General features: G+C 42.7%; 1 protein-coding gene across 1 annotated transcript in view; it reads right to left on the bottom strand.

Moving 5' to 3' along the window:
• The window catches only part of KANSL1 (KAT8 regulatory NSL complex subunit 1), a gene marked incomplete at its 3' end in the record, with an annotated part of 80,885 nt that extends 59,730 nt beyond the window's left edge, over positions 1 to 21,155 (bottom strand). Inside the window, exon 1 of the mRNA XM_010167044.2 lies at positions 19,796 to 21,155. Within this exon, the coding sequence (XP_010165346.2) occupies positions 19,796 to 21,099 (1,304 nt within the window). The remainder of the gene's footprint in view (positions 1 to 19,795) is intronic.
• Between the last annotated feature and the right edge of the window lie 1,070 nt (positions 21,156 to 22,225).

Genomic DNA, 22,225 nt, shown 5'->3' with positions numbered 1-22,225 from the left:
CCCTGAAAGCATACGCTACAAGTTGAAGGGGTGTTTTAAATTAGCCATCTAACATGTGATTTAAGACTCACTCAAGAGGGTTTCCCAAAAGAACACAAACCACGGAGTTCATGACATTCTCAGAAACGAGCATCAGCTATTTGAAGTTCGCCGTGCAGCACGACCACCAGAGGATCAGAGCAGCACCGGGACGGGCTCACGGCTGGTTTCAATCTTCCCTGCTCTGTTGTTCTTATGCAATAGAGCTCCAAAGGGTCCCAGCCCCGAGGTCAGGAATGAAGCCAACATCTGATCAAACAGCATATTAACCCCCCCCCCTCTCTTCCAAAGGCTTTTATTTCCAATACAGGCTCAGAGAAGTGTCTTTTGGTACACTCACAGCTGTGCTGTTCTGCAGCACACAAGAAAGCTATTGCTACTGCAAAGGAAGGACGCTCAAAAAACAAGCTAAAACCTGACAAGAATTTCATAAATGTACCAAAGTTGTGTCAGTGATCGAGCAGCCTGGGAATATGGACCACAAAGAGCGCAAATGGAAGAACATAATTTGAGAGTGATACAGTGGTCTGACACCAGAAGGGTGTTCAGATCAAGCATCATGAGCCTTTGCTGCCCTTCTCCAAGGTTCCAAATCCTTAACCTTCAGGAGGAGGAAAGTTAGACTGGAGTCTAATTCCAGGGAGATGGAGAGGAAACATATGCAAAACTCCCAGTGAAAACTCAACTGCTATAGAGGCTGACGATGTTTTGTTAAACCTTGCAAAAATTCTGTCTCTCAGGACCTGTAATAAAAAAAACTTCACAAAACCAGTCGACTGCCACCAACACCCTCCTCCCACAAACTCTCCAGGCACAGAAACACCCTCGCTCTTTCTCAACAATCAACTGCACCCAGATTCAGAGATTCCCAGGCAAAGGAATGAGTAAATCATCAGCTTCATCTGAATACTCTATAGAAAATACCACCTATGCAATGGTTTTATTTGACAGACAATTATTTCTTTGCATCAAGGTCTTTGCTTTGGTCTCCTAGGAATCAAAGAGATGTCCAGTCTTAAAGTGTATTTTTACCCAGAGTTAGAACACAGGTATTTGGTAGAGATGGTATCTGACACCATGAGAAAGGACTTGGCTAGATGAATTTTGGCGCTTGTTATATGTCACCCAAAAGGATGCAGAAGAACTGGTTCCTTCTCAAACATCAGAGCAGTAACAAAAAAAACAAAAAAAACAAAAAAAAAAAAAAAAAGGATTAAAAAATTGACAGAATTTTAGTAGAAGAAATTTTAGTAGCAGAACGTGTTACTAACTGGAACATATTTCAGTAACTGCAGTAAAGAATTTCAGAGCTACAGTCTAGGTGATCTGGTTTTAAAAGTATACAACTTCAAAGCAATGAGATAATGTTCTGCCATGAAGCAGCACTGAACTTGGCTGGTTTCCCTTCTCTCTCCGAACAGCAACAAAGGAATATTGTTCTTTACCAGCAGATAGAAAATACTGGCACGTATTTTCAGGGAGACACCTGTTAAGACTAGAAAAGCTCAGACTGAGAACAGCAGAGGCGGGCAGAGTGGCCCAACAAACCTCAGCATTTCATGAGGCCAAGGGAAGATGACAACACCGCGTGATCAAGGCTCCAGATGCCACCATGCTTGCTGCTTTTTGATCTGAACAGTTACCTGTTCTTTCTCACCCCAACGTAAACAGTTATACAGACAGCAAAGATGCTTCATGTTCACTGGGGTTACAAGGGGATATTTAGCTACATTTCGTAGATAAAGTCTACCGAGTAGCACTTTCCCTTTATTTCTCTAAGGAAAAAAACAAAATGCTGCAAAGTCCACTTGGGCTTCAGTCAAGAATTATCTATACTTACTTTACTTCAAAAAGAAATCTCTGCAAGTAAACTATGCCAACTGTTCCTGCTAACAGACTGCAAAAGCTTCATCCTTGAAGAGCTTAAGCAATTGGCACGCTTGTTACAACCGCAACTTGAGGTACCAAAGACATACAGACAATATACCCTTCTTCTATTTAAAAGTGCAATACCATATACCTCAGAGTCTCCAGTCTGGAGAAAAAAAAAAGGTAGTTAGGGGAAACAGTAAGGCCCATGGGAGCTAAAAAGCAGCAGTTACTGATTTTGAAAAAAGCTTTCCTCCTCAGAGTCACCAGTCCAGACTGATAGACGGGGAGATCCAGGCTTCGACCTTCATAAGAAGGCAAAGAACTCATGATTTATATCCTTTGATATACAAGCAGAACTCACAAAAAAATAGCTGTAAGAAGTCTACTCTATCTTATAAACTAAGTCCTAGACAAACTGGTAACTGCACTCAGTTTAGTTAATTAAGAACAAATTTATTTGCAACCCCTTAATTCCACTTTAAGGCTTATTAAGCAAAACTTACAGGCTGTTTTCTTATTGACAAGTCCCACCTTTAAGAGCTACTTATATATATGCTTTTACTATAGTGAGTTATAAAAGATAAAAATACTAGCAGTATAAAAAAAAGATAAAATACCAGCAGTGCAGAAGTTAAACTGAGTGCTCTATTACCTGCTGCAGAAGCTTGTCCCCAAAGCAAAGCAGCAAACTCTGACATTGGGAGCTACAAGGTCCAATATTCAAATGGTGTAGGAATGGAAAGGACAAGTCCAACAGTAAGAGAATAAAAAAAAAGGTCTTAATTGATTCCACCTTCAGCTTTCTCACAAATTGAGTTTTATTTTTCTTAGGAGGTGGGGGTTAACAGCTCTACCTTTAACTTCTAAAGGTGAGATGAGGTGGCTCAGGTGAGATGCCAAGGCAGAATGAGCTGCAGCAGGGGCGTGTGTTTTATACTGTGCTGGTTGTGATGGCAGCACTTACCAGTTAAGTGACAGTGAAGTGACAATTAAGAGAAACCTCAGTGAATTTCTGAAAACTTAAGGAACACCCAAAACATCATCAGACTATTGAACTCTCCCTCCAGCAGGCTACCAAACAAACCAAGAATTTAACCACGTTTAACTATTTTGCATATTGTTCCCCACATGAAGTTACAAGTTTTAGAAGAAATATTAAACCTCATGTTTTAAAATTTAAAACCACCTCTGAAAAACATGAGTGAAACCTACCAGAAAGAGCAGATCCTCCTATTTTGTTTTTATACTTTCTTTTAAAGCACAGAAAAATGGCTACAGGAACAGAGTTGTGGTCCACCCTAATGTCCTTTGTGTAATAAAACTATTGACATGTAGAGAAAGAGAAAGACTGAGTTTTGGATTTGAAGAAATAAAGCAGGTGGCATTTTTTGATGAATTTGCTGTAGTATGAGCAACTTGTCCCCCAGATGAAGATTTCAATTATCAAAGTGCTCTTGCTTTTACCTAATAACTTATACCTCACTTCCTGCTCTTCCTAAAACCTGCTTTAGTAAAATCATATTCTGATTACATCCAAAAAGAGACTTCAGATTCCCTCCTTCCAGCCACTGAACTTCACCATGTCTGTAACTTAAGGAGATCAGAGCAAGGGCCTCTAAAGCAAACTGCTGGGATATAACTAAACATAGCCAACTTATTTTAAAAAAGTTTATTGCATACCATGCACACATTGTGTACATACACACACGCTCCAAAATACTCACACATCTTTCAAGGCTTTCACAACCCACTAAAAATAAAAATAAAAAAAATAAATCATACAAGTCATTCACAATTCTCTCTAGTTTAAAAAACACAAACAGCTAAAAAAAGGATTGTAAGTCAACATGTGAAAGAGAAAAAAAGACCATTTTTACTTTAGAATGGTCAGATTCAGCTCCTGTTTGGTAAACATACTGGGAATTGCATTTACTTCTGTGTTCCCACAGCCTGTTCCTGATCCCAGTGCTACCTGAATTATCCTTTAGCACGTCTCAGCTTTTTGTTGGCCTGTTTACACATCTTTATGTGGCCACAGTCCTTCAACTCGTTAAGCTGCTAATGATTAACACAACCCTGCCAAAGAGTGAAATGTTTCTGATTCTTTATTAAAAAAAGCTACACACAGAATGTAGTATTAATTTAATCTCATTTAAATACAGAAAGATTCATCATTTCATTCTGCAAGTACAAGATGCTTTCTACTATGTCGAGGCAGCGAGCAAGAAATCAAAATAATGAGTTGACAGTCACATTTCTGGTTTTCACATGGACCGAAATTCCATAGACTGAAATAATAAACTGCTGTCTTGAGCAATTAAGCAGTATTTCCTGTCCACAAAAGTGTGTTTGCCTTTGGTGTCACTAAACATTGCACTGATTAAAAATAAATAAAAAAATAAATATATATATAAAATCCTCTTTCTTGCTGGCAAGGTGAATTACTGGAATGCTCGTTCCTTGTCAAGGACAATGCAGGTTTGTATCAAGCAGACGAGGCAGGTTTGTCACCCTCCTCCCTGTTGTTAATGCAAACAGGGGAGTCCCTAAATCACAACACTGGAGCAAAGGGCTGGATGGGGAGAAGAGGCAACCACAGAGAAGCTGGAAAAGATAACCCCGACTCCACACCACATGGGGAGAGGACAGCCCTAGGGAAATGTTCCCTTGTCATCACACCCATGTTTTTCAGCTCTTCTCCCTCCCTAAACAAACAAAGCCCTATGAATGGTAACTCTACAAATTAATAACCCCATCAGGTTTTTACAGCTTCAGGAACCCAACACCAGCAGCTCTATGAGGTTCATTTCCCTGAAGGAGACTCAGGTGATGCAGTCCCTCGTGGGCAGATGCCTTCACAAGCAATGACCCCCATCACCAGACTCAACAGATACCCAGCTATGCAGACTACAGAGCAGGAAAGAAGGGAGATGCTCTTCTTGTATAAAAAAAAAATAGAAAATATAAGGTACAAGGTGGAAAGAGATACCACAGGGATGAGAACTGGTGAGAAAACACCAAGAATTGAATTATTTTAGGCTAAAAGAGATGGTTATATCTTAACTGTATCCTCCCACTTCACCCCTATTTCCCAGAGCCAAATCAAACCACTCTATTTGTACCACCAGAAGTGCTTCATGTCACACATGCCATTGGCTGCTCCACCAGAAAATTATTTTTCTTGGATAGATTTTTCCTCCAGCCCTTTCAATCAGGTTCAGCCAAGACACACTCTCTACTTCAGGACTTTTCAAAAGGACTAGATAATGTTTACTTTGTGCCAAGACGCCAGGCATGCAGCAGAAAAAAAAAGTCTGTGTAGAGAAAAGCAAGCCAGTTTCCACCTCTGAGCAAACTCCCCTGCAGTCCAAGTACCACATTTTTGGAAGGATCTCATGCTCAGACTAATTTTATTTGCATCCTGTGTGAAGCCTGTAACAAATATCCAGCAATTTAATAAAGAGTTGGAAAGGGAGAAAAGAGAGATGAGTATTTCTCTGTTTCTTTAATTTGGATCTTTTGCAATTGACAGTATGTTATTTAATATCAGGCTCTGATTTAATATCAGGCTCTGATTTTCAAGAATAGATTCTTCTAGAAGATGGGATATTTTTAGAAGATGTTTTGATTGGCAGCATCGAAACATCTCATACAAGGGGCACAGCTTCCATCAGGACCCCAACCCTCCTCAGTTTCTCAGAAAATCATGAGATAGTCTCCTCAGGAGATTTTTCTAAGAGATGTGTTTACTTCAGGAGGGTTTTCATATTCTTTTGGGGGAGAGGAAGTGAATGGAGCACTACTTACCTTACAGTCACTACTTTTCAGGAGTTATGCTTTTCTATAGAAGCAAATACTAGGAGTTTTTTAATTTTATTGTTTTATTTACAATAAAAGCAAAGTATGACACATTGATGTGCCTAGAAGCCAGGACAAGAGCCAAAAAACACTAAAGCTGTGGCACCTTTCAGTCAAGCAATCCATGAGCAAAGGCAGCAAATGAAAATAGTTTGTTGTACTATGTCATCTTCTAGACCTTAATGCTTGATAAAACTTAAAAAGCTTCACACAAAGCAAACAACAGAACACAGATGCTCAACCTATTGAGATTTCTAAAATCCCCTGCAAACAATGTTGTCAGGCTGACAGGAGATTCAACAACCTGAGGTCTGATGCACGATGACGCTATGAACAAGCTCATTTCCCATCACATCGAATTATACTGGGCTGAACTGGAGTCTTTGCCGCTTTAGGACAACACTCTTACTTCTGACTTATGTCAACATTATTTGCACATGTCAGAAGAAAGCATAAAACACATGGTACATTTTCAAATGCATTCAAAAACTTTGAAGCCAAGAATTTCCCAACAAAAGCCAACACAAAAGTAATTGTATCAAAAACAAAGAGCCATCACTGCAAGTCAATTACTACATAGCCTCCGAGGGTCCAAAGGGCCAAGCAGACTGAACAGCCAAACTATTACGCATTTTCACTTCCCCAGACCTAGAGGATTCCCAGCTCTGGAAGAGATACGACAAATTTTTTTCATTAGCATAGCTGGAACGAGCTGTGGTAAGAACCAGAACCATAATGCAGCCATTGTACTTGAGGACTGTCATCTCGCTCAAAGGGTGAGGAAGTTCACCAGTACTAGAGATGATGGAATGTTTTACCCTAAAAAAAACCAAACCAAAAACAGACAGACCTTGGTACAAAGGGAAAAAGTCCCTCTGAAATTATTGTACAATCTCTTGTAATAAATGCCAGGACTTTAAAAGTGTTAGCCAGCTAACAGATAATTACAATGATTTAAAAAAGGGGTGTATCTAAGTGGGATTTTCGCGTGGTATTTTTTTAAATACTCCAAGATATTTCTGTGAAGTGAGAGAAGACACTTTTCTGTTCAGCTCTCAGCCCTAATGTGTGTCAAAAACTGATCAGAGGTACGATGGAGAGGATTAATCCTTAAGGAAGTCGAGCAGCTGCTGTTCTTGGCAGAGGAGGAGGGGTGCTACCTGCACCACTGCATTGGAGGAGACAACAGCATAAGCCACAGTTAAGTAGATAATCACAAATTCTCAGAACCTCCTTTATCTCACCAAGCATCAGCCAAACAAATAAAGCAAGATGCTTTTGGACAAGTTACTCTCAGAAATTAAGTGAAAAACAAAAGAGCTCCATTACTTCAATTAATACATCTATTTGTACCAGGTCAGCAGTTCTCAAGGGCAGCAAGGACAGGCACACACACATCCCAGTGTTTCTCATCTGACCAAAATCCCCAATAGCTGGGCAATAAGCATCCAACTCACTTTAAAATGCTAGTCAATCTCTATAGGACCGGGGTGGGGGGGGGAATATAAATATTGGAGAAAAGGCTTTATCAGACATGTATTCTTGGAAATTTTGTTTTCAACCTCTCAAACTGGAAGGAAAATTACAGAGTTTTCTCCCAGGCCTAATAAATTTAAGTGAAAACAAATATTTTTTCCAGTAAGACTACTACAGCAAGACCCAGAACAGGAAGATTACTTTATGTACCAGTTTGACTAGTTGAGAAATTCAAACACCTACATCAGAGAGGGAGGGGGAAAAAAATCCTCCTAGAAAGCTCCCAAGGTGGGGAGCAGGGAGTTTAAATTATATAAGACAAACATTTAAAGTAGCCAAGCGCTGTGGATGCAGATGGTTGTTAACAAGCAGACAAGAACCAGATGAAAGCGATTTTGAGGAATGCTGCAACATCAGAGCAAAACAATAAAGAGAGGATTCCTACAGCAGATTCATGGAGTAACACTCAGCTTCAGCAACCAACTCTCATTAGTGGGGACCACTTTGTTAGTGCAACGAGAGAATGTGGAGGTTACCTCCCCGATGCTCAATTCTTGCAGTCATCGCTTGCTTCAAGCATCACAACTAAAAGCTTCTGGGAATTTACGACCAAAGATTTCACAGACATGACAACAACAATGAAAAAAAAACCTCACACGATTTTCTACGCATCTGATTCTCTCTAGGAGTTACATCACTGAGAACCAAGAATTTTTCAGCTACCAGCTTTTTAAGTTGTGGGTAAGATGGAAAAAGAAAGGAACAAAGAGGAAAGTGGGTGTAAGACAACTAGACTTCTGTGCACCCCAACCACCCACCCAAGTAGTGGGCAAACCTTGATCCAGAAAAAAAACTCTGCTGCAGAAATTACCAAAGGACATAAAGCAGAGCAGACAGCAAACGTGCAACTGCTGCCCATGGGGGAGAGGGAAAGAAATTCATATGCACAGAGAGAATTCAAGTAAACACAGCTGATGATTTTCACTAGTTCTTCATACAGCCACCAAAGGACTTAATCTAGTCACTTTTCCTTTGATTTATCATACAAGAGTGCCTTCTCCTAGCACACAAATTCACTTGCTCAAGCAAAACAAAACATAAAATAAGCAACTCGATGTGCAGAGCGGTTAATCTGATTAGGGCTTACCTGTACCCAGCCTCAAGAGGCATTTGGTTTCAGGAGTTTAACATAACCAAAGCATGCCTGGTAACAGCAAGCAAAGGGGGAGAAAAAGGCAGATCTGTGCCATGACAACTAGGATGGGTTACGAAAGCTTTCCCTCTACAGAGGATACTATTTTGAAAATAAATACTACCTCAACAGCCAGCACACAGGAGAATTAGCTGCAAAAATAACTCAAACTCCTTAAATTCAAAAGAGTTGGACATTAAAGCAAGAAGAGAGCTAATGCAGGAGTGAGAGGAGGGGCACCAGGGCACATTTGACAAGTCAAAAGATTCACACAAAAGAGGGAACAAGCAGAGAACCACAGTAACTGGAGACAGATATAATTTCAGCCTGTTAGTAAAAATTCAAAGAATGGCTCATGTTCATAAAAAAGCAGCCAAAAAAAACCCCAACAAAACAAAACCCAGCAAAGTTACACACTTCATAAGCCAGTTTAAGAGCTAATACACAAGACAGCGTCAATCAAAGCCTTCAGGTAAGATTTTCTACAAGTATCACTTATTAAAAATAGGTTTAAATAACCAAGAGTTAAGTTCTTTTGGGCTTCTTGCCCATTTCCAGAGGTAGGGAGAGGGGGATGGGAGGGGGAGTGAGCGAGGGCTGAATATGGAAAGCTGTCTTTAGGAACAATATGAATCATCACACTGAGGAATTTTCTTTAAGTGGTTGGCTACTACTCAAACAGATTTGATTTCTTCAAATCCTAAGGCTTTGACCAACATGTGAACAATGAACCTTTGAGAAGTCATGAGATGACACTCAGGTGTGTATACTGTGATGAAAAATACTTGAAAATTAATCTGTATTAATTTAATCTGCCTTAGCATAGGAAAAGTGGTTAATGCCTGGAAAGATTTCCTAATGTGGTTGTTTCTGCAAATTATTTTCTGCTGTCTCAGTATCATCAGCATCTTCTCTTTGACTTTCAAAAATTTCTGCAAATGGTAGGAGAGCTACCTACAACACAGGAGCAGAGAGAATCATCTTCTTGTTTTAGTCTGAGACAGTAAAAAGCCAGTACCACAAAATGTTGCATACATGGAGCAAGAGCCCTGCAAGTGTTCTGCATTCAAAATGCAGATCCACAGAAGGCTAATTGTCTCATTTTTTTGAAATAGCCAGCACTGGAATAGCAGAAGTCACATGAAGAAGGGCTCCAGTTCACACAAAAATAGGCAGATTTAGCTGGTGTAACTTTTATTCCTGCTACTGTCCCAGCCTAGGAATAGTAAAGGCTGTGAAACAGAAATATTCTCCCTTTGGTGACTGGGATGTGAGCCTCCAGCAGAGAAAAAAGCCACTAGGAACATGGAGAGCCATTATCACTTCACATCAAACCACCCAGATCAGGAACTGGGATCACAGGAGTTAAATTTTGTCAGAAGCTCCCAAAGTCATGCTGAGCCAAGATCACCACCAAGTACCAAAGCACCTTCAAAGGTGCTCAGCTCTCACCTCTGGGTCAGACCCCTGCCCTGCTCCATGTGCGGATGCAGAGACACTCCATTTCCCTCTGTGCTGACATCCACAGCACCCAGGGCAGGATAGGACTCGAAGGAATGGCAATGGGCAGGCAGACTGCAGGTGAACAAGCATCGTCCCCAGCTGCTGAGCAATTGTGCCATTCCTGTTCAAGAGGGTGCAGGAAAAGCACCCAAGGGACTCACAGGCGACCACCAATGTCACACCCACCTCTGAACACATTAACCTCCTCCCCAAGCACTTTTATGGCCAGTCACTGGGGATGACAGCAGCACACAGACACCAGACTCTGACACCCAGAATGCAAAAGCAAGTTGAAAAAATCCAGGGTGCAAGACACTGAGTTTATTTATAACTTGATACCTCTTCCTGCAACGTACCTTTTCTCAGCCTAACACAGTGAGAACTGACTTCCACAGGCACATAAAGCCCCTGTGAGTGAAACTGCTCATCCCACAGTGCCTGCAAGCACAGGCTGCAGGAGAAGGAGCAGCAGTACTCGCAACATCCGGAGGCTCAGCAATGAACCAGGACCGAGTGCTGCTGCGTTGAAAGGAGGTGTCCTCTCCAACGCTAACTGGGCAGAAAAAATGTGTTAACCACTAGTCAGGTTCTGATGAAGGCAAAAGACAAGGGCAGGGCAGAACCTGCTGTCAGTACACCCAAGCTTTGTAATTATGAGAGAGGAAAATCAGAAAAAGGCCATGTAGAACCCGGCAAGGAACCGTGTGTAACCTCCAGCCAGTGTCCAGCTGCATCCAGAGAGCAGGGACCGGCTCACGGTAGCTCCCTGGTCACGAGCTGTCAGGGCAAGGCCAGAAGCTCAGAAGATTTAATACCTAATTTAATAATAGAAAGATTAAATATCCAACTGGATAACAGAAAACCACAGGTAAGATACACAGAAGTGAGACACTCCTGCACTTATAAGCATAAACTCATCTGAAAAGAAGGATTTTTTTGCTGGGTTCCTACAAGTGATTTAATTGCCAAGTCATCTAAACCACAGTGCCTGTTCCTGCCCATCACTGCCTCTGTTCACCTAACTGGGCAGAAGTACAGGGCTAGGTGGACAGCTGCTGACCCACAACTTGAACTTACATCCACTTAAATACATGCACACAAACATCCTCCCCTAAGCCCTTTTTCTCCAAGAAACCGGTGGGGTTTTTTGTCATTTCTGCCTACTGCATCTACATAAAACCCCTTTGCTTCTTACTCGAGTGAACTGGATTTGATAATGCAATGTAAACGTCACCAGCCCCAAAACAGCAAAAGCTCAATATTGGTCATTAAGTAGAAGTCACCAGGGAATTCAGTAAATGCAGATTGCCTGTAAAGCTGTATGAGCTACTCTGCTACAAAAAGCTTCTAAATGGAGACATCCAATTTTTAACCCAACAAAGCTTATAAAGATCCCTATGAATGCAAATGGGGTAACAGCTCCAAACATTTAACCAATATCATAAAAGAAGGAAATGTGCTCCAATTGCACGTGGGCTGGGACAAAAAGTACTTGTGAGATAAAATATTTTTTACCTAGATGGAGAACAAGTGACAGCAGAATATTTCCAAAGCTTTACCTGTAGCATCAGAGACCAAAGACTTTGTGGCAAACGTTCCCAAGATGACTGAAGTTCTCTTATTTTCTGTTTGCTGGTCAAAATGTTAAATCACTTTCCTCTACCTATAATCAATATTTCTGCCTCCAACAGAAAATACAATTTGACTTCTCTCCGATTCACAATGCCTCCCATTAATATTTTAGAGTCCTCCCTTATACAAATAAAATCCCTGCAACATTTCTTACAATATCATTATGCGTTACTATGGAAACTGCTAAAATGTCACAAATACAAAAGCCTAAAGCTCTGCTGCATGAGGAATACCCTGAGCCTCCTTATTTCCCACTTTTGGTAACTGGATGATCAAATGTTTTGCACTTAATTAAAAAAAAAAAGTCACCATTAGAGTGGGGGCTGTGGGGTTTTGGGGGGTTTTTTTTGCTTTAAGTTATTGAGTATTTTATTAAGCCAGGAGTCAAATGAAGTCACATTTCACAAACCCACCCCATCAACAGCCACTTTTTAAGAAGAGAAACAACACTCAAAACTATGTGACAAACTCAGTGCTGTGCGGTGCTGCAAGGAGACACCTGAAACTGCAGCAAGATTGGCGTCAAAACTACCCCTTTTCTCCCAGTTACCTCTACGTAAGTGAGACACAACTCAAACTGTGTATTTTACACACTAAGGATGCACATATCTAACAGATAAAGGGGAACTACAACTCTTTAAAAATGGGCTAAATATCTTTTGAGAATTGTGGGAACGCTTGTGGGAAGAGCATGCTCACGCTCATTCATAAACCAGCACAAATTAATCTGCTTCAGGAGCAGAAGCGTCACGAGATGTGCCAGCCGAACTCTGCCACCACTATCACAGGGAACATCTCGTTTTGCAGTTAAGACATCATGGTTGTACATGAGCACCAGGGAGAAAACAGCCATCTGCCAAGTTGTTCACCTTCCCTAACCTGACGGCTTACAACTAACAGAAGAGCTTTAAATACATCACCGTGATGACCTCCCTGCTCGGGTACAATAACCAGCCACAGACAACTGCTGGAGGAACATAAAGACATTGAGGTTGGTTTTGGGGAGGGTCAGGCAACCTTCAACTTGATCAATTTGCAGCAAAATTTTTGAAACATCCCATCCTAACAAAACTGGTGAATTTAAGCACTCAACAGCACAAGTCTCTGACTGAACCCTTTAAAATATTCTGTTTCACCAAAGTATCACCCCCCCTCACTGCTGATGTGATGCAATCTAATGAAAAAGCACGTTCTACATGGAAATCCCAGGCACTGTGAACAAATCCTTAACTCAGTGTGCCCGTGCCAGGTACCCTTCCCATAAATAGCTTGTTCAGTGCTGAGGTCAAAGCTGGAGCAGGCATTCCAGAAAGTAACCGTATCACCGAGAAGGTCAGAGTTGCGGGGGGAAGAGCTGGATGTTACTTAGGCAAATCGTTTCATTACATGAACCACAACAGCAACTCTTCCAAATGCAGAGAGCCACAACCAGAGGATGTTAGAGACAACTTCGAGTGCGGTGGAGAACTGAACTATCCCCAGTTCCCACCTGGATCCAGAGACACGAAGGGCAACTGCAATAGATTCAAGTTTCTCTCTCCACTTCCCAGCTGAATTACTTGTCAATACACAAGCCTTCACCTATGTGTATTTTTAAGTCCTTCCTTTCATTCAAAAATCCTGCAAGTAAAACCTAAGTCAATTTTTTTAAGTTCTCTTCTACCTAAAGCATTTTATCCAAGGATGACCCAACAAAGCCATCCAGCTCTCCAAAGCTTCTGAAATGAGACACTTGCAAAACGCACCATATCCAGGGTGTGCCCAAAACACGCTCCATGGAAAAATCTGTTGGGGTAGTGCCAGTTTAACAAGGAAAACATTTTTCCCCAGCTGGAAGTCTAGCGCAGTGCTGCTGCTGAGCTAGTGCAACCAGAATATATCTGTTGGAGAAGAGAATGAAGGAGGAGGGGAAAAAAAAAATCCATGTCACTGCGTAACAAAACCCAAAATCTTTCAGGAAGAAAACCACATCTGTGCAGTTCACCTTTACAATTTATTTAAGTCCATGTCTGCCGTTGCTTCAGTTTTAATCTTGGCCATAGAGTTAATTTTTTGTCTTGTGGCAGTATTAGTAAGAATAAAAACACAGCTCTAAACTGCAGCTGCTTACAGATGCTGGTGTAACACAATACAAAAGTCTTTTCCCCATCCCCCACACCTGTATATTAGACTTTAATATTAAGAGATCTGCTCTGAGGCCCCTTTCCCTTGCTCAAACACTAACTTCAATTCCACATGAGATTGTAGGAAAGCAGGCAAGTCACCACACTGGGTTTTTAATGCCAGTTCACATTCACAAACTTCAAACATTTTTTTTTTCCTGCTGCTTCAGATGCTGTGACAGGTTTTTTCCAATGAAAAATAAATATTTATGCAACCCTATCCAAAGTGTCACCTGCAAGTCCTAAAAAAATCTGAACTAGAGCCCACACTTACTCACTGCCCCACTGAGTAAGGGCTATAAAGACAAAGTATATTTTATTAGAAGTGCCAGACACTAAATAATTCCCAGTCCTCTGCATTATCTTTCATACACCAGCCCCACAGCCCAAGAAACAGGCAGAGAAGATCTGACTCTAAACAGAACAACCCAAAACCCTGCAAAAGCACTTGAGGCATCTGCGAGAAAGATGCAGGAAGATGTTTTGTCTGCATTCAGCACCCCACACACCACATTTAAATGCCTCCCTGTGCCGCAGCACCGTTATTCTTCACAGGAGCAACCCAACATCGAGCGCTGGTTCCCTTCTGCTCCCCCTGAAACAATGGTGACTTCATCCTAGAAAGAGAAATTTAAACCAATGCATCAAACTCCCTCTAGGATCCAAAGCCAACAACACTGCCTCAACCAAGTTCTGTGGATGGCAACGTGAGGACCTACACCAAAAACACCCAACCTCCCTGCCAGTGAGGTCTGCACGAGGATCAACACTGGAATAAAACTCGGGAATAACTTCTCAGACATCCATTCAATCTATAAAAGGTGAACTGTGACCAATATTACTTGGAGAAATAACTGCCTTGTTTCTCTTCAGATCTTCCTCAAGCAGTGTTCTCATGTGCCCTCTTTTCTTAAAAGCAAGAGGGACTTGCAGAGTGTCCTACTTACTCCGGATACCTGATTAAGCATTTCTGAACAATGAACTGCTCTCTGCCATTCTGCTTTCAAATGCAAAGCAAAAACACGTTCAGGATTTGTTCTCTTTCTCTCTTCCCAAATGAAAGATGCTTGAGGGACACCTCTCTTGACCAACATATCACTGCTGAGCAGCACGTGGATTACAAGCAATTCAGGTGTGACATATGCAAGTTTTCATAAATAACTGGAAAAATACAAGGTTAAACACTGCATTGTCATTGGTACCTACAAGTAAAAAAAACCATCACAAAAAGCCAAGCAGGTAACTTAAAAAGTCATAAAGAGTAGAGACAGACTTTTAGGATTGCTCTGCATAAATCAGAGTTCATGAAATGTGTTTGTGATCATTAGGAAAAGCTTCCTTAGTCCCCACAGTGTGGGATTTGCCATCTGAATTACAGTTCCATGAAGTCACAGACTTGAGAAATGCTGTTTAATAGCCCTTGAGACACAGGTTTCCTTATCACGCTCTCGCTTGAAAAATATAATCAAGGGAGAAAAATCAGAATTTCTGAATGCTGTTTCTCAGCCAACTGATGCACCAACTGCAACTTCTCCTCAAACAACCACTGATGCAAGTGCCACACGCATCCCTCTCCAACAGGTCTTTGAAATTAGTGCTTTATTACTGCTCCAAGTCCAGAAATTCTGAAATCCAAAGCAGCACGATGTGACACAGCACAGGGAGGAGTCGACACACAGGTTTCCAAGGCTGTGAAATGATTCACTGCAACACCAAAGTGCAGAAGGCGCTCAGTATTTCCCACCAGTAAATGGGGCTAATTAAAGTGTGCTTAGGCATCATAGCCATGGGCAGCGTAGCAACCACAACTGAACACACTGTAGGTACTGTCTGACCCTCGTAAAAGGTGGTGTGAGAAGTTAGTCACTAGGAACTTCAGATCATTCTCAGCTGCTTGATGTAACTGCCATCAAAACAGTGACTTCCCAGATAAGAAACTTAAGCTAATAAGTAAGTTCCAATTAAATACTTGTTTTCACTACCTTTTCACTACTTGTTTTCACTACTATGTTTTCCATAGTACACAGACTGAAGTGGGGGATTGAGGAGACTAAATCACATACCACTCACCAGCTAATGACTGTATTCCTGCTCAACACCAGTAACTAATCAGACAAAAATAATCTGACAAATTCTCATGAAACCAATCTACAGCCAAATGCAAAACAATTAAAGAAACCAACCAGCCTGAGAAAACCAACTACTACACAGAGACACAAGCCACATGAAATATTTCCTACTTCTTTATTCATCCAGGGCCACAGAAACACCAGGACTTGGATCACTTGCTAAACCATCCCTTGGTCACTTAAGCCAGAGCCCAGGCAGCAGCTCTCCAGCACCGGGAGGGATTCGCATGCCCTGCGCTGAGTGACCTTTCAAAGAGCAGTTCTTGATCCTACCACGCTGACAACAGCATTTGGGCCCTTTCAGAGCAGCAGAGGTTTCGCAGTCGCAGACGGCTGCTGCCTACAGTCACACCCAGCCAAAGAAGTCCGGTGTGATTCTCTACAGAGAAGGTTCCAACCTGCCTTCGCCACCACCACCAAGCAGAGGCAAAGCTTCTCTAGCTCCCACCTCTGCCACCACACACACATTTGAAGTGACATCTAAGAGGATCGTACCTGTGAAGCAGAGAGTTGTATATTATTAATCTGAGAGCAAATGAAATGCAACGTGGTAGTTGGTCCTTGATCGACATGAACCTAAGAATGCAGCATGAACCAACCCTGTCTGCACGCGCTTTCTTTCCACATCAGCTGCATGAGAATCAAAAGCGCCTTGTTAAACCAAGCCCACAGCTGGCAGAGCTTCCCAACAGAGGTGTAACGAATACCTCCCTGCTTTGTTTATGCATTACCTGATGGCCTGGTTATCCACCTGAATGACAGCACCTTCCTGGGAAGCAGGCCTACGAGTGCTTTAAGAGGAGATAGAGGAGATCTCATCATGGTCTAGAACTTCTTCACAAGGGGAAGAGGAGGGGCAGGCGCTGATCTCTTCTCTCTGGCCACCAACGCCAGGAGCTGAGGAAATGGCAGGAAGATGTGGCAGGGGAAGGTGAGGTTGGCCATGAGGAAAAGGTTCTTGAGGCAGAGGGTGGTGGAGCACTGGAACAGGCTCCCCAGGGCGACGGTCATGGCACCAAGCCTGACAATACTCAAGAAACATTTGGCCAAGGCCCTCAGACACATGGTCTGAATCTTGAGACTGTCCTATGCTAGGGCAAGAGTCGGACTCAATGATCCTTGTGAGTCCCTTCCAACTCACAACGTCCTATGATTTTAAGTTCTGACAGATCCCAAACGCTACTGGAAAGATGCAATTCCTCAGGGAGTCACTGCTCTACAGCCAAGATGAGGTGGGCCAGATCAGCGCAAATGCTTCGAAGTCTGTCCTTGACCAGACACTGATTCTGGAATGCCACCATGCCAGAAAAACTCAAAGGTCAGCTCTTATCTAAGCATGATGTAAACATGTCTTTGTTTCTTTTGCGTGCTTCTACTTCAATCCCACAGGCAGTCAGTGACATGGCCACTTATAGCAAGCAAGCCACAAGACATGGTGTTTGTGGGGTTCCTCTCACTAACGATCTAGAAGCAAGCAAGCAGGTTCTTGGGGGAAGGTAGGAGCACCCAGGAACAACACATAGTCAAGGGATGCTGACTAAGGGATGAGACAGAAGTTCTCACACTCCTCATTTCATCTCACTATCAAAATTAAAATCATCAGGGTTAAAGTCTTCCCTCTAATAAGTAAATTCAGCAAGCTGCAAAATCCAGCCGTACTTGAACAACCCTGCAAGAAGCCTTTGCTGTTCTGTGCTCACACAAACAGAACAATGGTTCTGTACAATGAGCTGGCCCAAGGCAGCTTCCCAGTGGAAAAGTCAGCTCTTCCCCTTCCTGTCTCGCAGCACTACTTCGAAAAGAACATTTAGAAGTACTCAGATGCTCGCACCAGCTCTTAAGGTTGACTTCAGGAGTTTCACTAACAAGCACAAACGTGCCTTCAGCCTCAACTTCAGTAATGCCCAGAGCCTGTGAGACCCGATGTCAAAGCACTCCTGCCAACAGGACAGTCAATGCCAGGAAGACTAATTAATAAATACCCACAGGTAGAAACTTTAAACGAGGTTTGGTGGGTCTGGCCTAGATGCCAGTATGCATACACACCAGCTTCTGAACTTACAGACAATAGAAGGATCATTCTTTTTATTAGCTTTAAAATCTTTGGCTTTTTAAGAGTACTGGGGAGGTTGGGGGAACGTAAAGGCATGACTAACACAAAGGGTAGAAAAGTCAGCAAAGAATTTCACGCATCGTGTCTCTGAATACAGCACTTCCTCTTGGGATTAGGATGAGTGGCAAAGAAATTTCACTTTGCTAGACAACACGTGAACCTATGAAACCCACAATATGGGAAATTTAATATTGCTTTGGAGAGAATTTTAATCAAATGTCTCCTCTAATAATTATTACAATACTTATAAATGCAATTTTACTACAAATCCCAACACTAAGTTTGTGGACATTAAGAAACAGGAGTAAAGTTATTAAACTCTCCTTTCTAACATCAACAAGAACTCTTTTATGTCCAGCAGCGGGGATCACATGCTCAGCTACTAGCTTTGCAGTGAGAAAAAGCCACACTCATGCCACGTTTAAGACTTCACATACAGAAATTCATCCTATGCTAACATCCCAAAACATGATGTGACATTTAGCTGGAATTTAATATTCAAGAGCTGTAACATCTGTTTATCAGCACTCATCCATATGAGAGTGTTTTTGGAGGATATTGCAGTTATCAAACACACAAATTGTTCACATCCACCCAATTTCAGTAAAATTTGTGCTACACAGCACTTGACCAGCCATTAACATTATTTTGGACAACAGGTAGCAAAATACACATAGCTATTTCTCCACAGAGAGCTGAACAAACCCAGAATAGTCCTGCTGACTATTTCCAGCCTTGATCAGAAAGCCATGGCATTCCAAACAGGACCCCTGTGACTGCTGCAGGGAGCTTTTTGTTGACCGTAGCTATACTTCACAGACTGAGGTTTAAGTTCAATAGGTCCATCAGGGTGGAAGAGATCATCTACTGATGCAAGCAAGATTTTACACAGACTAGACACAGAATATGGCCTTTTAAGAGATTTGTGTGAAATACTGTGATGTGCACTCCTAGGGACAATTCTTGTCTTTGGAAGAAAAATTTCCCTTCTTCTTTGACCTGTCTCAAGACCTCTTCCCTTGAAAAGGATCTTCCTCCTCCACACACAAAGTGACACCTAACACTTATGCAAACAGCGTTCACTTAACAACATAATTATGAGGCTGCTGTCATCATTTAATTCAACTCACGGACAAGAAGAAAATTCCCCAACAGTAATTTCCCAGCTTCAAGAAGAGCACACACTCACTTCACACTTCCACTGGCACTTGGACCAAATCCTTTCAGAGGTTTTTTTCCCAGGCAGTTCGTTTAACAACAAAAATAATTCCCCAGTCACAAGTATGTTTGTCAGCTACATAGATCCAGACTGGCCCTACTTTACATAACTGGTTTACAACAAAGATTTCCATTATAAAAAGATAAACACTTCATTTCAGGGGACAGGTCCAACACATCACGAAGAGAACTGTTTACAGTATTTCAGGTTTGTATCTGCAGCACACTTGCACTGCTCCAGCCAGTATTTCCAGGACTTACTGCTCCACAAGAACATCAACGACCACCATATGCATGACGTTTATCTTCAATGTTGCAGGTGTTGCCTGAACTAGGAATAACGTGCTGCAATCACACCACACTAGTTTTAACAATTATTTCTTTGATCTAAGCCCATCAAAAAAAAAGTACTCATTGTTTTTAGATTCTCCAAAGTGAATTCCAACACCGGTTGCCTCCCCAACAGATCACTTGTTTTCAAGAAGGACTGAGATAGAGAGTGAGATTTAAGGACTGTCCCTAAAAAATCCAGATTTTTTTCATCTGCCACTTATCACCTTGCTCTCCCCCCAGAGGTAAGCAAAGCATGACTGTTACTTACAGCGGTACATGGGGTTGTTCTGGGTCTGCTTTGGTCAGTTCCTCTTCTTCAACGTCAGACTCTCCTCCCGAGCTGCTGTCAGTGACATCCGAGTCAAACGCTTGTTCGCTGGATCTCAAGTTGGCCATACCACTGGCCGTGAATCTCTCCAGTTCTTCCGATATTGAATCGCTCTTCAAGAAGTTGCTTAGGCCTTCTGACGTAACTGTCTCACTCGCAGCTTTCCTCAAGGCTGCTTCTGCTTTCCTGGTCAACATCAGCTGGCTCCGATGCCTCAGGGGGTCCAAAGTTGGAAGCTTGCTCAGAGTTTTCTCCAAGAAGCCACCCAACTGCTGCTGGATGTGTCTCTCCACTTGCTTTGCCTGCACCACCTGCAAGCGTTTCTGCAGCCTGCGGGCCCGGTTCTCGATGTCTGCCTGCCGTCGCAGCAATGCCCTCGTCCTCATCTCGGAGTCAAGAGCACTGTGGTGACCAGCCAACAGAGAAGGTTTCTGTTCCTCCAACTTACTGCTCCCAAAGTCAGAGTGACTAGCAACACCGGGCAACCTAGTCTCTCCACTACCACCCTCAAGCACCCGCTGTTGCTCCGTGGAATTAAGGGAAGATTTGTTTGCAGTGCTATTATTGCTAAATGGAGTTGTGTGCTCTGCATCAAGGCTTCTATGTGGAAGAGTGCAATTGGTCAACCCAGTCTTCAAATCCCCCAATTCAGAACCTCCTGCATTATAGTCAACACCCTGAAGGGCAGCAGAAGGAGGAGCACACTTCCCACCATTCAGAGAACTAGAGTTTTCATGGTCTGAATTGGTATTTTTGGCCAATTTCTTGGCCAACCCATTTACAGGCGCTTGCGGGAGAGGTGGCTGGCTATTAGTACTCATTGTTTTTAGATTCTCCAAAGTGAATTCCAACACTGGTTGCCTCCCCAACAGATCACTTGTTTTCAAGAAGGACTGAGATAAGAGAGAGTGAGATTTAAGGACTGTCTGCTTGTTGAAGACTCCTTGCAGCTTCAGAGGCTCTTTTGAAGAAACAGATGTTACATCCGAGCAGAGATAAGAGGCCACTAGCGGCTGCAGCTTGCCCAGCTCTTCCTTCGTAGGGTTGTTTCGGAAATCTAAACTGGGATCCTCTGGAGCAATGGCTTTCCTTTTGGTGCCGTTGGCAGCCAGGAGGATGTTGTTGGCGTTGCCGTTGCTCTCGGCACTGCCAGGTGACAAGGTGGAGGACGGGGGAGCCAGCTTGAATCGGATGTGGTGAGCTTCAGCTGCTGCATCAGTGAGAGCGGGCGCCATCGCAGCCATTCAGCACAGAGAGACGGGAAGTCCAGCCTCTCCCGGTGCCGAGGCCAGCTCCACTGCCTCCCACTGCCTCTCCCGAGGGCAGCCTACAGAAGGGAAGGGAAAGGAAAGAGAGAAAGTTAGGCACTGCACTTCTAGAAAATACAACAAACAAGACAGACAACAGCGTCGAGACTTAGCAACTCAACGCTCTTGGTAAAGCCACGCAAGCTCCACGTTCGGCACAACGCCCTCCCTCTGCGACCACCAGCTCGTGCCAAGTGGAGCCACCTGGGCACCAGGCAGGTAAAAAACACAAGTAGCAACACGCAAGCCGGTCCTCAGGATATCTCAGAGCTAGTGTCTGCCTGTAACTACTACTCTGATCTTTCAGTCCATCCACCGAGCACACCAGCATCTCTCCAGGCCGACATGAAAGGTCTGTCCCCCCATTCCTCAATGCCACCAGCTCACCAACTTCATCTTTACAATCCTTGAGCTACGTCTATAAAACAGTTTTCACCACTTCTACTGCCAACACAGGTGCGTCAGAAAAGACAAGTTAGAGTTACAACACCTAACAGAGACAGGACTTGAGGGGCACAAATCTCCATATGCTTAAATTCCCGGGGACTAAAGAAATGCCACCGCTTCCCTGAAAGCCTTGGATCTGAAGAAACTCCTGTTACAAGTTGAAAGTTTCCCTGCTGCAGATGAAACCTACTTTCCCAGAAGTACATTTCTGAATAAGCCAGGTGATTTCCAGTGTTCCCAATTCCCATTTCTCTTTCAAGAACATGGATAAAGATTAACCCACACGCACACCGTGACGGAGCAGTTCTACGCTCTGACTGTAATAACAAGCCATGGCTTAACTCAACTAGGTCAAACAAGTTAAGAGAAAAAAAACAAAACAAAGACCTTTCATTCATGTATATAACAACCTTTCCACCTCCATCACTTTAAAGTTTCTGGTCACTGGTCATTTACCTACTTTCTCTACCACTAAAAGTGTCAGTGTTTTAATTATTTTTTTAACTTCATTCACATAACCCACAGCACAGGCTGTGCAAACAGTGCAGCAGTTAATTTATCTTCCTTTTGCTGCAAACTTTACCTCACACTTTCATAAGCTATTTCAATGTCAATT

The sequence above is a fragment of the Antrostomus carolinensis genome, unplaced genomic scaffold (genome assembly GCF_000700745.2).
Source record: "Antrostomus carolinensis isolate BGI_N321 unplaced genomic scaffold, ASM70074v2 scaffold104, whole genome shotgun sequence".
In the NCBI taxonomy this organism is placed as follows: Eukaryota; Metazoa; Chordata; class Aves; order Caprimulgiformes; family Caprimulgidae; genus Antrostomus; species Antrostomus carolinensis.
This window is presented reverse-complemented; position numbering and strand designations above follow the sequence as displayed.